This window comes from Miniopterus natalensis, chromosome 19 (assembly GCF_054644295.1).
Source record: "Miniopterus natalensis isolate mMinNat1 chromosome 19, mMinNat1.hap1, whole genome shotgun sequence".
NCBI classification, from domain to species: Eukaryota; Metazoa; Chordata; class Mammalia; order Chiroptera; family Miniopteridae; genus Miniopterus; species Miniopterus natalensis.
In genome coordinates, this window is record NC_142099.1 from 29,176,811 (window position 1) to 29,193,163 (window position 16,353).

Sequence of the window (16,353 nt, forward strand, 5' to 3'; positions counted from 1 at the left end):
GTTCTGAGTATGCCTTTGGGGATTCACTAGTCTAAGATACAAACTTGAGATGGGCAATTCCTGAGAGATGTCCCCCTCCCACCCACCCCTCAAATGTTATCACAATAGGTTTACAATCTGTACATTTTCCTCCGACAGGACACTCATGAAAGGTCCTTCCTGACATCAAGGGACAAAAGGCCACTGAATCCAAAAAACCTGACTCTTGATGAGCAATGATTTCGGAGAAAAGTCTTCATTAAAAGGGGGGGCGGGCATATGAGAATTAATAAATGTAAACCTCATTTAAAATGAATCAGGAAGCTAGAAAACTTTCACACACACACCCTCTTTGCCTATTAACTCAGCCAATGAGCGACTTCCATAACTGAGCCAATAAAAAGTCACTATACCTCAAACTTTCAGCTCCCCTCCTTTCTTTCTCTGGACTTGTTTTTGGTTTACCTTTAGACCACATGTCCCGAAATGCGATTCTTTGTTGTTCCCAAATAAACCAATTTTACTGGACAAGTACCTGGCTATCTATTTGTTTATGGAAAACATAACAATTTTCCTCCTAGAGGCAGGAGGATTTTTTTTCCTGAGCTTTTAAGACCCAGCTGAATATTATATTTAACTTCCTGCTACTTAATATTTATACAAGAGTATTGATACTGAGGCAAAAAATTAAGCATTTGAAACCACAAGGGTAACAGGACACACAAGATCTCTGTATTCAAGTGGGGAGAGAACAGAAAACATAGGTTTGGAAGGGTAACTACAAGTTAGGGATGATTTGAACTGAGAGAGAGTCTCCCTGAGACAGAGTGGTCACAGAAAGTCCCTATGAAGGTCCCTCAAACATCACAACTGAGTTTGAAGGATATGAAGGAGCCGATTATCTAAGAGGCAGGAGGACAATGTTCCTTGACTGGGGGACAGCAAGTGCAAAAGTCCCAAACTGGCAGAGTCTGGCACAAAAGTTTTCCCTTCCACCAGTCATTTGTTAAATACTGACAGAGAATCACGCTCAGCACCTGTCTTGGGTTACAAGACTAGTATTACGGCCCAGGCAGGTGTGGCTCAGTTGGTTGTCATCCCACACACCAAAAGCTTGCTGGTTCGATTACCAGCCAGGGCACATACCCAGGTTTCGGGTTCGATTCCCAGTCTTGGTGAGTATGGGAGGCAACCAACTGATGTTCCCCTCTCTCTTTCCCTCTCCCTTCCCCTCTCTCTAAAATCAGTAAAATTGTTTGTTTGTTTTTTTAAAAAAAGACTAGTATTATGGTTTGTCAGTCCCAATAAATTTTAGCAAATATTTATTGATTGCCTACTGTGTGCCAGGAACTGTGGAATCTAACGGTGAGCAATTAACAGTCCCTGCTTATGTTCACGTGTGTGCAGGTGCAGGTGCAGGTGCAAACAGAATGAAATAAGGATCCTGAAAATAGGCATAGTTTGTTATTGCTCACCAGTGTATCCCCAGAACCAGCACAGGACCTGGCACATACAAGGCAAAAATTTATTGAATGACTTCTGCTAAGGATAGAATACAAATTGTATATGTAACAGGATGCATATAAAGACAGTTGGAAATATAGCAAAGTATTAAATGGCTGTCCTCTGTGTATATTTTATACAATAAGCATGTCTTTTTTAGCATATAAAGTACATATTCCACTCAGTGAAAAACGAAACTAATTTAGTAAGTGTGCCTTCAGCTTTAGTTTATGACCTGTAGAGGAAAACCACGTTAACATTTTTTATTGTATCTCTTAGCATACGAATTTCTCACTAGATTTGCCTATCAACGTTTTTTGTTACACTGGATATCCCCTCAAGTATGTCTCAATCTAACAGAAAAAAAAAAAAACAACACAGAAAACAATGCCAAAAGGACCTTTGGGAATTGAACAGGATACTGCGTACACTGGGTTCCGGGAACAAGAAGACCGCCCCAGGGGCCGCAACAGCCGGCAAGGCAACGCTAAGACGAATTTGGGGGGCCAGGAGCGAGTTAACCACGCGGCGCCCCCTGCGGCGGGCCAGCGGGCGCCCCGGGCCGCGCGGAGGCCGGAGCTGCAGCCCGCTCCCCCGCCCCGCACTCGGCGGGGCGGCCCCGGCTACTTCCGTAAAGCACACACGATAACGTCCAGCCCGACGCCCTGGGGCACCAACCCCCACTCACCACGGCATCACCCCACCCAGAAAACGCAGCGAAGCCTCCCCAGGGGCACCGCGCCGACCGCGGCAACATCCGGGCGCAGAGGGCGCAGCAGGGCGCGCCCTCACCTTCAGTCCCCAAACACCCGCCGCGCCCGGCGCCCCGCAAGGCTCAGTGCCGACCACCAAGCACCCTCACCGCTGGCACTTCAGGGTCCCCACTCCCCTGGATCCGCGCACAGCGCAACCCTGGAAGCTCTGGCCACGCCGTCACCCAACGCCGCACCTGCCGGGCCCCCCAGGTTCCGGGCGTCCTACCCCGCCCACCAAGCCAACCTCCCCCGGTCCTCGGATCGGGTCTGCAGGCTCCCCAGCCCGCTCGGGGAGCTCACAGCGCCTCCAGGCCCCTACCGGTCAGTGAGGGTAACAGGAGCACCAGGGCCACCGAGAGGATCCCTGCGAAGCACCGAGGAGGAAAGAGACTCTCGAGGCGGCGCGGCGCGGCCGCCCGAGGACCGAAAGCCGCCCTCATCTTCCGGAACATCAGCGAGGATCCCGAGCGCCGGGGCCGCTACCGGCCCGAAAAGGCACTGAATTTGAGGCTGAGCTGCAAATGGGCGAGCCTGCCTACTCTCAAACAGGGTGGGCCTGGGCGCGCGGGGCGGAGCCTTGGGGCGGAGCCTTAGGGCGCGAGGGACGGGGCGTGGGCTGGCCTGGGTCCCACCCGCGGGGTCAGAGGGCAGTTGCGCTCCGCCGTTCCCGCCACCCTTCCGCCCTTCCGGGGCGGGGCGGCGCGGCCTAGGTTTACTGGAAAGGGCGGCTCCCGCCGCGTCCCGAAGCGGGCAGCTGCCCCCGACTCGGGAAGGGCGGAGAGGGAACGAGGGCTGCCGCGGTCACCGTCGCGCCTCCCCGGAACCCTGGCCGGAAGAGGAAAGCGCACCGACCCGGAAAGAGACGCCCGAGCCCGACACTGGGTCGCCTGGGGCCAGCGCCCCTCAGGGCTCCCCTTTGTCCTGGGGCCTCCAGACGGTCGGTGGTGCCAGGGCCCTCGCCCAACACTTGGCAGCAGGCAGGCATCACTAGGGACAGGGCCTGAGGGTCCCGCGGCCGCAGGCCTGCTAGGCTTCAGAAGCGCCAGGGCGGTTTGGCCACTGCGCCCGACCCCAGAGTACAGGACTCTGCCCCGAGGGGACCCCTGGGGAGGTAAACTAATACCTGGTTATACGCGTATGGGGCCTTCCCTTGAGCGACTAAATGTATTGAAGAGGAAATATACGAGAATGAAAAAGGTCAGGACAAGGGTGTATTAATGCGGAATTCTTGGAAGTGATAAATGACGTATTGTCCCGGGGACGCAGACAATAGTGTGCGGAAGGCCTGGGGCGGGGAGTGGGCGGAAGCAGTCGGGGTGGGGGGTAACATTCGTAATATTTTCAACAAGCAAAGATAAAATTTAAAAAAATAATAGGGAGAATTTTTCTGATGAAACAGCCACTCGGTGCTAGAAATATCAGCATGAGTAACATTTATTTGTAGAACTGTGAATAAACCTGTATGATTAATCGAACAAAAAAAGCTAACATGACCGGAGTTAAAAGAACAAACAAAAAGAGTTGACATTTTCTTCTATTACTGTAGTTGCAAAGAATAAAAACATCAAACAATGTGCGTAAACATTGGCGGGACCAGCCCCCACAAAAGTTTAGTTTTTAACATATTTTTTTGTGTGTTTTTGAAGTTTTTAAATGGACATGACTTTTAAAGCAGGAGTTCCATTTAGCGTTCCTCCCACGGAGATCATCAGATCTATGAGCAAAGATATATAATTTTGGGGGGAAATATAAGCTCTTAAATGTCTAACAGAAGTATAAGGAATTTTTTCTAGGTGGCTTATGGGATGGGATTCTAAGCATGAAGTAAGAAGTGTAAAAAAATATCAGTGTGAGAAACTCCTATTCATAAGTGGAAAAAGCAGATTCCAAATCAGTATGTCCTTTTTGTATTCCTTTTATAAAACAAAAGTAGTTTATTGATATGCACAAAAAGAGATTAGTGGGAAATATACAAAAAATAACTAATAGTTGATAGGATTGTGCATATTTAATTTTTTGTTTTCTATATTGACCCAGGTTACATTTGGAGTCAGGTAAAGAAAAAATTTTAATAACCCAACTCATATAACAACATCTACTTTGTTCATAGACTGGTGATAGAAACTATCAGAGAGAGTTAAGGAATGGGAGGATGGTGAGGAAATGGAAACTCTCAGTACAAACCTCAAATGCAACTTCTGGAATGACAAACTTTATATGTATTTAAACAGTTCCGCATCTGAGATGTACTAACGACTTTCAGGATTGAGCACATCATGGAGTTTCCTCTTCCTCTCAGACCAACACAATGTTTGGATTCTTAGCTGAGCACGTAAGACATTAAGTGTGGGTGGGATGTATAAAATAAAGACCTGAGAATCTTAGATTATTAAATACAGACACTCCATGAGGACACTTACTTGAAGGAAGTATAATTAAGGCAACAAATAGGAAACTCGATAAGGGGGAATTATCATTTGCCTTCATTATTACAGTTGTAAAAGTGTGATATAACAGAAATGTTCTGTAGCTCAATGTTGGCACTAATTTGTGAAAACAGAGAATCTATTCTCTACAGCCATCTGTACACCATGTTCTATGTCAATTATATCTTAGTAAAGTTGGAAAAAAAACTTTCCCGCTATTTCTAGGCTTGGAAGTAAGGTTGTTTTGTTTTGTTTTGTTTGTTTTGTTTTGTTTTGTTTTGATGAGAAAATTTGACAGGGAAAAAATATGGCTTGTGTTTGGTTTCCTAGTCATAGGTACTAGATTAGATTCAACGATTGGGGATTTATTTGAACTTTCCTCCTATCAGTGAAATTTCTATACCTGGGAATCGTCAAACCATCTTTAATATCATTGACAGTATTCTTGTTGATTTCTTTAGCTTGTTTGGAGTTCACCCAACTGAGGCTCCATTTGATATGTCCTGAACCTTGTTCCCTATTTTTCCAGACTAGCTCCATGAAGGAGGGGTTAGAGTTTTCCTGCTGTTTCTCCAGTGCCCAGATAGTTCTACTCCTGTAGTAGGTGCATAATAAATATGTATTGTTATTAAACATAGGTGTTGCTGTCAAGTGATTTAACATGCTTCTGCCCATTCTCCATGAGCATGGATTTTAGCAAATGCTGGAAAATGCCTGAGAGATTTTCATTGTAATAATAATTAGACAGTAAGTACAGAGCTGGATTTGTCTCTGAATGGAATGAACTACAACTGTCTGCACAGAAAACCCTCCTATACCAGGCGAGTAAGCTGACCCTTGAGGTGGAGCTAATGTCTGTCCCTTAGCCTTGAGATCACTTGAGTGATGGGGTTCACAAGAGAGTACTGACAGGGAACTGCCTAAGGTTCTGACAGGAATAGCACTGCAGAGAGTGAAGGATTTGAGTGAAGTAGGGGAGTAAACACTAGTGGCTCGTCCAGATTTCCAGTAAAGATGTTGTCAGACTGCCAGAAGAAAATAAGGAGAGAATGGAAAATATGGATGTTTGTAGACCAGGTTTTGAGCTGTGTGGTAGATCTCCTTTAAGGCTTTATGAATGGAGGTAAGTGTGTGTGGACATCATTAAACAGAGGCCAACTTCTTTAAAATAAAACAATGTTAGCTGATTCTTTGCCTCCTAAATTAGTATATTTTACATGATGCTTTTCAGAGGGGGGGTAGCAGCATGAATGGACCTGTGAATGCTCTCAGGAAATGCCTTCCACTGTCCTGGTGAATTCCACGTTAGGTGTTTATGAAAACCTGGAAGAGAAGGCTATACAGAGGATACACCATCTTTTGTTGTTGGTGTTGTCCTTGGGAGCTAGGCTACCTCTATTTGCACCTGGTAAGACCTGCCGGCCAGTAGCTGTTACCAGCAAAAGCATTACTGCGTATGCCACACCCAAAGCAGGTATTCTGAAGCCAGTCAAATACAGGCAGGAGGGATTTCTCAGAAGGAATATATTTTCATTTTATTTCCTGTTGCCTTTTGGTGGCTTGAAAAAGTAAATATATTACAAAACACATTCCATAAGTAGATTTGCAAAGATAAAACCTTTTATTTCTTTCTCATTATAATGGTGCAGATAGAATATTTCATTTAAGCTTCACTGTCTTAATTTAACTTACATCTCACAGGTGTACAAAAAGGCAAACGAAACAAAGTTAGACTACTAGCTAAAGAAATAGATTCTAACAGCAATTGGCCCAGCCCTCTGAGATGCAGATGAAAAATGTAAGACTAGAGATTAACAGAATTGCTCAACAACACAAGCTAAGTTAGGCAATATGGCATTTTATGCATAGTTAGTATATGTAGCATTTCCCTAGATAACTGATGTAATAGAAATAAAATCTAATGGAGTTCTTGCACTTAAAAAGTCACAGGCATCAGATATTTGTTAATCACAGTCCTCATTGACTTTATTCTGTGGGGGATGGGGGTGGAAACAACACAAGATTTTTTCTTGTGATGGCCAGTTACTAAGAAATTAGTGTCTAGTGCTTTAAAAGTTTGTTCTTCGGTAACCCAGGAAGTAATAGAGATTTCCTAAAGTTCCAACTAAGCAAAACCATTGAGCATTTTTTCATATATTCTTGGACTACTTACATTTCCTTTTTATTTCCTTTGACCATTTTGGGGGAAGTGAGGGAGGATTCTTCCTTGAATTTTTAACCCTTTGTGATATAAGTTGCATTTTTTTCTCCCAGTTTGTCAACTGACTTTACTTACACTGTTTTTTATTTTCTGTCTTGCATGATTTTAAGTTGAAATTCAACTTGGCATCCAGCTCACTCTTTATATTTCTCAAGGTAAATGTGACAGAGTACACTTTTAAGCAACTATTAAAACCAGATTTACACAGAAGTTAGCAGTAGTCATATACAAATCTATTCTTAAATAGCCAGAAAGGTTCTGTTATTTTCTAGAGGTCATCAACACATGTCCCATAGTATCACACCAAATGAATTTTTTATTTATAAGGATGTGGATATTTTAGAGACTCTAGGGCTACATATTGAGAATGTGTCAATACATGTTTATTAATTTGATAAATTCTTAAAATTCATGCTTTCTTAGTTAATTTACCATATTCTAAATCCATTCAAAATTAAGCTAGTTGTTTTATAATAAAAATTATCCTTTTCTTTAAATTTTAGTATGATTTTTATAAATAACAGAGTACCAAGTACTTTTGAAATAGAGCTTAGGAAATATCCAAAGCTTAATTTTTTCCAGCTATTTCTCTGAAATAATCTTGACCATTTTCCTATAATCGTTTAATGCCCTTTTAATAAACAAAAATTACATTTTTTCTTTGAGAAAGTGAAAGCAAGTATAGTATATGTTTGACTCCAATCTGTCTAAAAGGAGTGGATTCTGTGTTATAAAAGAAAACTAAGGTATTAAAAAAGACATGTGTATATAAAAACAACAACCACCACCAAAACTAAAACTAAATAGAAGCAGAGTTATAGATGAAGAGAATAGACTGACAGTTGATAGAGGGGAGGGGATTTGGGGCTGGGTGAAAAACAGTGAAAGGATTAAGAAGTACAAATTGGTAATTATAGAGTAATCACAGAGATGTAAATTATAGCATAGGGAATATAGTCCATAATATCGTGATAACTACGTATAGGGCCAGGTGAGTACTTGAAACATCTGGGGTGGGGGGGAATGACCGCTTTGTAAAGTACATGATTGTCTACCCACTAAGAAACTAATATAGAATAATATTGAATTTAAACTGTAATTGAAAAATAAAAAATAAAACAGAAAGATGAAAAAAATTAGCAAAAAGTGAATTAAAATATTCGCAGTGTTTCCTAGCCAGAGGCTCAGTTGGTTGAGCGTTGTCCCATACACCAATAGGCAGCTGGTCTGATCCCTGTTCAGGGCAGATACAGGAGGCAACTGATAGATGCTGAATGTTTCCTTGGGTGAGGATTTAAATATATGTTAGTGGTTATTGCTGGGAAGTATAATTATATGTGACTTATTTGTATTTCATATCTTACTCCTACATTTTCCAAATTCTCCTTAATGAGCCCATTCCATATTACAAACATTTGAAAATAAGAAAAATGACAAACTTGTAAACAGAAATCCTAGACAACACTCTCTTTAAGTAACTGAGACTATTTCTATGTCCTAAGTGCAGTCTTTTCCCCTGACTGGACAGTGTGTGCTTTTAGCGCAAAGAAAGAAGGTGGGGTGACAGTGTCCAAACTACCAGGAGGGAGCTTCCTTAGGAATTGGGAGAGCTTCAGCCTCTTCACATGCGCATGTTGGCATCTCTGTGAAGTCACTTGAAGGGTTTTATGAGTCTCAGATCTTACTTTGTTGAAATAAAAGGTCTCCTGTCGAACGAGCACTTTAATTTGAGGTGCTCTATGGCTTTATAGTCCTTTGTCAAGGAAGGACACTGAAATAAAAGGAATTTTTATTTAGATGGCAGCATGATCGACAACAGAACTACCCCAAATTTACATGCTGATAATCACAGTGCTAGCATTACACATAAATTACAAGTTCAGAAGAATGATTTTTGCCCTCTGTTGTGGTTGCTATGTAGGGCACAACACTGTATTGCATAAACTAAGATACTGAGTAGATAAGAGAGATTAATGATTAGCTGACCTTTCCTCATTGTTGCTTTCGTCAAAAATATTCTCAGAGGTGAGCAACTAAATAACAAGAGCCCTATTCCAGAAAACCTACAGACCCATTATATCACACAAAATCTTTCCTTCAGTCTCTTTTCTGAACCTGGCTGTGTCAGGGAAAGTAAACAGGATCTGGTAGTTTGGAGGAGGGTCAGCTTCAGGTAGCCTGTCCTCCTGCCCTTATAGCCAAGGTTGAAAGGAGGTATTGCATAGCCCAAAGTATCCAAATGCTTCCTGGGCCATGCTGAAGACTCTCCTGTTTGTTAAGGCCAGGAAAACTGTCCTTCCACCAAGGACACCCCTGATGAGGCCCCTCAGTTCACCTGACACCCTCAGTAATTATTGCCACCTGATCCCTTTCTAGCTCATAAAGTTTCCCAGCATCATCTGTCACATACATCATCATTGAGTATTCTTGTCCCCTTCAACACCTGTCTGTGTCTTTGAAGCCTGCCTCTTTACCAGTATCACCCCCTCCACTACCATTGCACCTGTCCTGGGCACACAGGTTTTCAGCTTGGTACAGACTCGAACTCACTCCTTGTCCATGAGATGTTGCCACAAATGATTCATCTTCTTCTGTAGAACACCTGTGGTCAAAATTCCACTATTACAAGATAAATTTGACCCTGGCCTGTTTGGCTCAGTGGTTGAGCATCAACCCATGAACCAAGAGGTTGCTGCTTTAATTCCCAGCCAGGGCTGGTTTGATTCGGGGTTGCCGGCTTGATCCCCAGTGGGGGACATGCAGAAGGCAGCCTATTGATGTTTCTCTCTCATTGATGTTTCTCTCTCTATCCCTCTTCCTTCCTTGCTCTTTAAAAACCAATGAACACATTATTTTAAAAAAATAGAGAAATTTGAGATAAATTCATTAAGGAATTTTATTAAAAAGTGGCTAACAGTCGATGTACAAAATTTGAGATTCACCTTAATGTAAAAGAGTGTGTCCAAAAAGTTGAGGATGAATGAAATTTTGATAAATTTATTCTTAAATATTTCCTGAATGCTTCTCATTTGATTAAGTCTATATTCAGAAATGTTTGGAGCCCACCCAGGTGCGGTTCAGCGGTTGAGCATTGACTTAGGATCCAGGAGATCAGGGTTTGACTCCTGGTCAGGGCACATGCCCGGGTTGCGGGCTGCAGCCGATCAATGACTCTCTCATCATTGATGTTTCTACCTCTCTCTCTTCCTCTCTCTGAAATCAATAAAGATATATTTGGGGGGGAAAAAGAGAAATGTTTGGAAATTTTAAAAGTGGCTTTTACTCTTAAGTTAATTTAGCATGGAGAGAAACCAAATAATAAACATAGGGCTTGCACTGTCCTCTGTTCACTTTAGGGTTTCTGACACGTATATAAATATAACATGCCAGGTTTAGATTAGTGCGCATTGATATAGAAAGAGGACAGAAAGAAAGGAAATTTACTTAAAAATGTGTTTTTTCTGCTTTCTACAGCAGTGGCTTAATCCCTTTCTAGGGCTTTTGGTGCTGTCGTTTCTGAAAATGCCCTGGGGATCTCATGGAGAGGAAATGTTAGGACTCCAAAGCATAACCAGAGTAATGAAGGGCCGAATGAATTGCTCTGTATGATTAAGAAAAATGAAAATATTTTGGTTGTGCGTGCCATGCAGCCTCTGGATCATTTTGGCTTCTATTCAACTCTGCTGCTGCAGGGTGAAAGCAGGTACAGACTGCAGGTAAATGAAGGGGTGTGGCTCTGTTCCAGTAAAACTTTATTTACAAAAACAGTTACTTTTCAGTGCAGTGATTTTTAATACTTCTCTGTTGTGTGCCACTTTGGGTTGTGGTGTAATTTCCCTTTTCACCCCAAGCCTTTAGCAAACAGCGGAACATTTACTGCACAACAGCTTGGGGTAGGGCTACGGGAACAGGGGGAATGAAGGGATAAGACGTGGTAACAAGCCCAAGTGGAGGGGTATAGAAAGGAGGGAGCAGTCAGGGGTTCAGGTGAGGGACAGAATTCAGAGAAAGTGGGAAAGCAGGGGGAGAGGTCAAGTGAGGCCCGCAAGGACCCTTAAGGGATCCTGCACATTGAAGGGAAGCAGGAGGAATTGGAGGGGCACCCAAGTGGCAAATGCTTGGGTTCCACAAGGGAAGAAAAGCTTGCTACTTTTCAAAGGTTCACAGCATCAATGCACAAAATAGAGGAATGCCTTGAAAACAGTGCCTGTGCGCAGCACTGACAGAGTCCTCACCCCAAATCACTGGAAACAAGTTATCCAAGAAAAGACACCACCACCAAAGGCCTTTCCACCTCCTGAAGTACTTTTGAAGGTCTTTGGCAGCAGTGATCTACCTGGTGCAATACCATATTTAAATCCTGTTTCCACTTTCGATACTTAAGTTGTTGGAAACATTTTAAATTCAATTTTTGTGTTAGGTACCTGCCATGTTCCTGATTTGTTTGCAGACTTTGAGCATGATCACAGCTGCCTCCTTGGGGATGTAAAAACATATTCACTTCTTTAGATTTTTCATCTGTATTACTGCTAATTGGCAGGGGAGAAAAAGATGGAAAAATAACTTAATTATACACATTTTAGCTTTGAAAGAAGGTAGTTGGTAGCTTTCATTTTGAAATTTAGGGCCTAATTTGTCTCAGGTTTCAGAGATCTTTGTAAGGTCTCTAAACAGAAAAGTGTAACCAAGCCACACTTCTAAGTAAAAACTTGGATTAGAAAACAATACTGAAACCATTCTATATGTTGTGTCAGAACTCTAAACTGCTTATAGACAAGTGCCCATGCCTTAAAACAACACATTTCCCTATTAGTAAATAATAGAGGTTTTTAAATATTGTTACAACAAGATTGTGACATTTAAGCTTCACAATGTAAAAGGCTTTGCACTGCAATCTTACACAGGGCTCCCCCCCAAAGTGAAGATACACGTTCCGTATTTTGTAAATACCTATAGTATGGAAGGTAGCAGTTGTCAAGAAGGTTTATAAGAACTGACAGTTTAAGAGGTAGTCAATCACTTTTAAATGTCCTTAATAACAGTCATGTAGAAATAACAATTGCTAACATTCTGTGACATTCATCATAAGGGAGGCACTGTGTTAGGTGAGGTAGAAGCTATTGGTAGCCCTATTGTTCAGGTAAGGAAAAGACCTTTAGAGGGACTGAGCATCTTGCCCAGGGCTTCACAGCTAGTAGTGAGTGTGAACAGGTCTTAGTGCCTGCAAAGCCCATGGTCCTATGTGATAAGCTACGCTGTGTCTCTGGGGGTTATTTAATGAGCACTTCATTTTACATGAATGAAATGCTAAGTCATACCAGTGTCTTTAGATTTCAAGTGTGCGTTGATGTTAGGGATTTAAGAATGGAAGCGCAAAGAGCACATTCACTCCACCGCTTTCCGCTGCTTCCTCATTACCCAGGCATTACCCAGTCTTGACCCTCTCGTGGAAATAGGTGAGGGCACCGCTTGAGACAAAGACTGTGAGTCAGGGGCCAAAGTTTTAACAGGATAGGGAAGGGCAAACTTGAGATGCATGTATGGAGGAGTCAAGAGTTGTATAGCTCTGTGGGGTGGGCTCCCAAGGGGCAGTGACTAAGCAGTTAGGTGAGTAATGGCCGGAAAGTCATCTGGGATGAGGAGTGGTGCATGGGGTGTGAGGGAAAACAGCCTCAGTGAGCATATGTTGAATGGATGGCTATCTAGTTGGTTAATGGTGGTTAATGTGAATATAGGGTAAAGCAAGGAGGTTTTACAAAGTCGCTTTAATAGATTTGTCATTCCAAGTAGCCTACCAATGAAAACTTTAAAGCTTTATCTGACTATGGACAAGAAGGCTGTTTTGTAGAGAAATGGGAATGGATCAGAGGCAGAAACAAGAGGCAAGGACAAATAGGTTCTGAATGGAACAATCTAACAGTATTATTCCTCAGATACCAGTGCATGACTTACCCTGTTTCACATTTGTCACAAATTACTGATATAGTAAATACACAGCGAAATAACAAATGTACAGATAACAGCATTTTTTTTTCCATTGGTGAAATGTTAAGCCAATGGATGTTAAATCACAGAAAGAACTTACAGATCTGTGTGAAAAGACAGGAAAGTTTTCACCGAACCTTAATATGGACAGAGGCCCTTACAGAAATATTACAATTTTCCTATAGGCTAATAACTCAGAATAATGTATAAAAGGAGAGATCGCATATTGTGCTACAGAAGGATATCGGCTCAAGATACTGGAGTAGCTAAAACGAATTCAACAAAATAGAGGTAGGGGAGTATGGAGGGAGGGGAAAGTAAATACTTCTGTTTTGTACTATACACAGTTCTGGATACTGAATTTCAGTGATACAGAATCAGATTCAGAAATGGTCAACTAAAATGATCAGTGGAATAGCTTGAATGGCTTCAAGATTTTGAGCCAGATAATTGGGACTAAAATTCTAACTCTTAACAACTTTCAACTGGTATGATTTTAAACTAGTTGCTGAATTTCTTTGAACCTCAGAGCCTTCTGTGCTTTGGGATAACAACATTATTGGGCTACCTACCTCTCGGAGTTGCTTTGACAACCAAAGAAGGCAATAAATAGTAAAGTATTTTGTAAACAAATATACTAGCTGTTGCTATTCTCATTATTTGTCTTGACTACTGTACAACTGGAGGTCAAAATTCATTAAATAAAAATTATTGTTAGTGCTTATACCTGGTTCCTGCTCACAAGGAGCTCACTGTCAGGGGAGGCGGATGGTGAGGAGTGTAGGGGGGACCAAGAAGACAAGAGATACGTTAATAGAATATAGGAAAGCCCAATGGGGGGGGGCAAGGGAAGAAATACACAGAGTAATTAGATGTTGTGAATCTGGGAAGCTGAGGATTGAGGAGACATACGAAGTCATGAATGATGTGATATGTGTCTAAAGCAGATTTGCTCACCAAGTTTAGTGTTAGCATATTAAAACAATGAGCACCCGGAATCCTGAGGTAAGTTGAGGACAGGTTAAAGATGTACTATTTAACTTGGTAGAGAGTTGTGACAGAATCCCCTGATGGAGGAGAGTGGCAGTTGTCTGAATCACAACACAGCCGTTGGAAGATACCACTAGTTGTTACAACACTGCCTTTTGCAGGGAGCTCTCTATATACCACCTCAGCCCATTTACTCATATTTGCAGTGGGTATTTCCCCGCTAATATCGGTTTCTGGCCACTTCATTCTCGCTTCCTTCTCTAAACAAAGCATACAAAACTAATCTCATTTTTTGAAAAGCATTAGCGGTTTAAGCTGTGGTGCATTTACACTATGGACTACTACGCAGCTGTAAAGAAGACGGATCTCGTACCCTTTGGGACAGTGTGGGAGGACCTGGAGAGCATTATGCTAAGCGAAATAAGCCCGGCAGAGAAAGACAAGTACCACATGATCTCACTCACATGTGGAATCTAAAGAACAAAATAAACTGATGAACAAAACTGATCCAGTGACATAGAAGCATGGGACAGACCGAGGAATCTCAGAGGGAAGGCGCAGGTCGGTGGGTGGGTGGGTGGGTGTGGTGAAGGCCTGGGGTGGCGGGTAAAAGGGGTCAGTGAAGAAAAAAGGGGGGGGGGCATCTGCAATACTTTCAACAATAAAGATAAAGTTTTAAACATGAGACAAAGTGGAAAGAACACATACACACAGCTATGATCTCACTTTAAAACACTCCTCAATGAGGCTGACTCTGACCATCATATTTGAGATGCCGTCTCCCCCACACCCACGTTCCCGATCTCTCTTACTCTACTCTATTCCTCCATCACCTTTAACATAAATAATTGTCTTGTTTACAGTCTTTCTCCCTCCACTAGAGTGCAAAGTCCATAAAATGCAGGGGTTTTTGCCTGACTTCACTGATACAGAACAAACCTTAGGACTCTTCCCGGCCCAGAGAGGTGCTCAGTAAATCTTTAGTAAGCCAAATGAGTGTGCTAAACACCACTTAAGATGTGACCACAAAATGAAACATGGGTAGCTTCTGAATTGCCTCCTGTGTCAGGGGTAGACTCAGCCTGCACCCTTCCCTTCCAGGCCTGGTTGGATCCTGTGTCTCCCACAAAGCAGACCATCTTGTTCTACACTATCCACCTCTGTCAGGTTTTCTGTGGCTCTGAGATAAACTGCTCTTCTGGCTAGACAACTCCTGAGGTCCTCTCCACTCTTCTATTCTGGGTCTCTCCCAGGACTTGCCGCTTCTTTACTGGGAAGAACTTTAAGCCCTGCCTTCCCGTGAGGAAAACTTGAGCTCCAGATAAGAATAATCAGTCCTCCCAGTGCAGCCACTTCTCAGTTTATCAGCGTCCCCTCCACCCAGGCCTACCACAGAATCACTAATCAGCCCAAGGGACTTCCTTCTAAGAGAAGGGACTTCTGCATTCCGATTATTGAAGCTTAATACCTTCTTCCCCAAATCATAGTTATGCATTATTTCTAACACAAAAATGAGTGGCATTTTGTTAAAGTGAAACAGCTCAAAAGTAAGAGTTTAGAAATGTTTTGAAATCTTTCTGGATTAAACATATGTAATAGGTTTTATTAGATGTTTGGGAACTTTGTTCCCTGACCTTTCAAGTTAGAGGACCATGATCTTTTTCCCTGCCACGTCCTAGGGTTGCCATTGGTCAGAGAGCGAATGGTTGGGCCATGGGCTTTGCAGAAAAGAATGCAGAAAAACAGGAAACAGGTTCTAAGAGACAAAATACATGAAGAAATGGCTACGATCTGAAGTAGTTTAGGCAAGATAATCATGTATAAAGAAATAATCTTTATGAAACAGTCATTCAATCTTTTATGTCTGAGGATGACTAATAGGAGGAAATGATCTTAAATTACATAAGTGAAATAAATCAACAGTCAGACTTGGGAACTGGACCCTCCAGTTCATTAACAAAGAATAGGCCACAGAGGTGAGGAATGAAGTAGTTGGAAGGGAGGAGATGGGAGGTCACCTTGACTATCATCTCAAAGAAAAGGAGTCCTTTGTCCTGGGTGGTTTTTAACTGGAGACTGGTACAGAAAAAGAAAATTAAAAGTCCCAACTACTTGAACCCAGCCTTAATTTTTAAAAGCCTAAAACTTAAAAAAAATGAACTCATAAATTCTAGTGGTTCTAGTTGAGAAATTTAGGGGGAAAGGTAGATTGACATGGGACATTTGCTAATGTAAATCATCAGGCTATGTCCATTTTCTTTTTGTAATGAAGAAAGGCCAAGTGCATTGACATATCAAACCAAACACAGAGAACATTAGTTAGGAAGGATGAAGATTTAACTTCAATTTAATTCTCTATTAATTATTTTATCACGAAATTGAGCTCCTGACTAGATTGTTCATAAGAAGTTCTGCTGTGATATTCTGCTTTTTAAAAGTATATATTGGTATCCTCTGTGAAATATCAAAACTTCAATTTCTGTGAACTTTGTTG

At 42.1% G+C, this 16,353-nt stretch overlaps 1 protein-coding gene across 1 annotated transcript in view; it reads right to left on the minus strand.

Moving 5' to 3' along the window:
- The window catches only part of LOC107532937 (complement receptor type 2), a 228,524-nt gene that overhangs the window by 38,626 nt on the left and 173,545 nt on the right, over window positions 1-16,353 (minus strand). Inside the window, exon 21 of the mRNA XM_087828192.1 lies at window positions 2,557-2,716. Within this exon, the coding sequence (XP_087684318.1) occupies window positions 2,557-2,716 (160 nt within the window). The remainder of the gene's footprint in view (window positions 1-2,556; window positions 2,717-16,353) is intronic.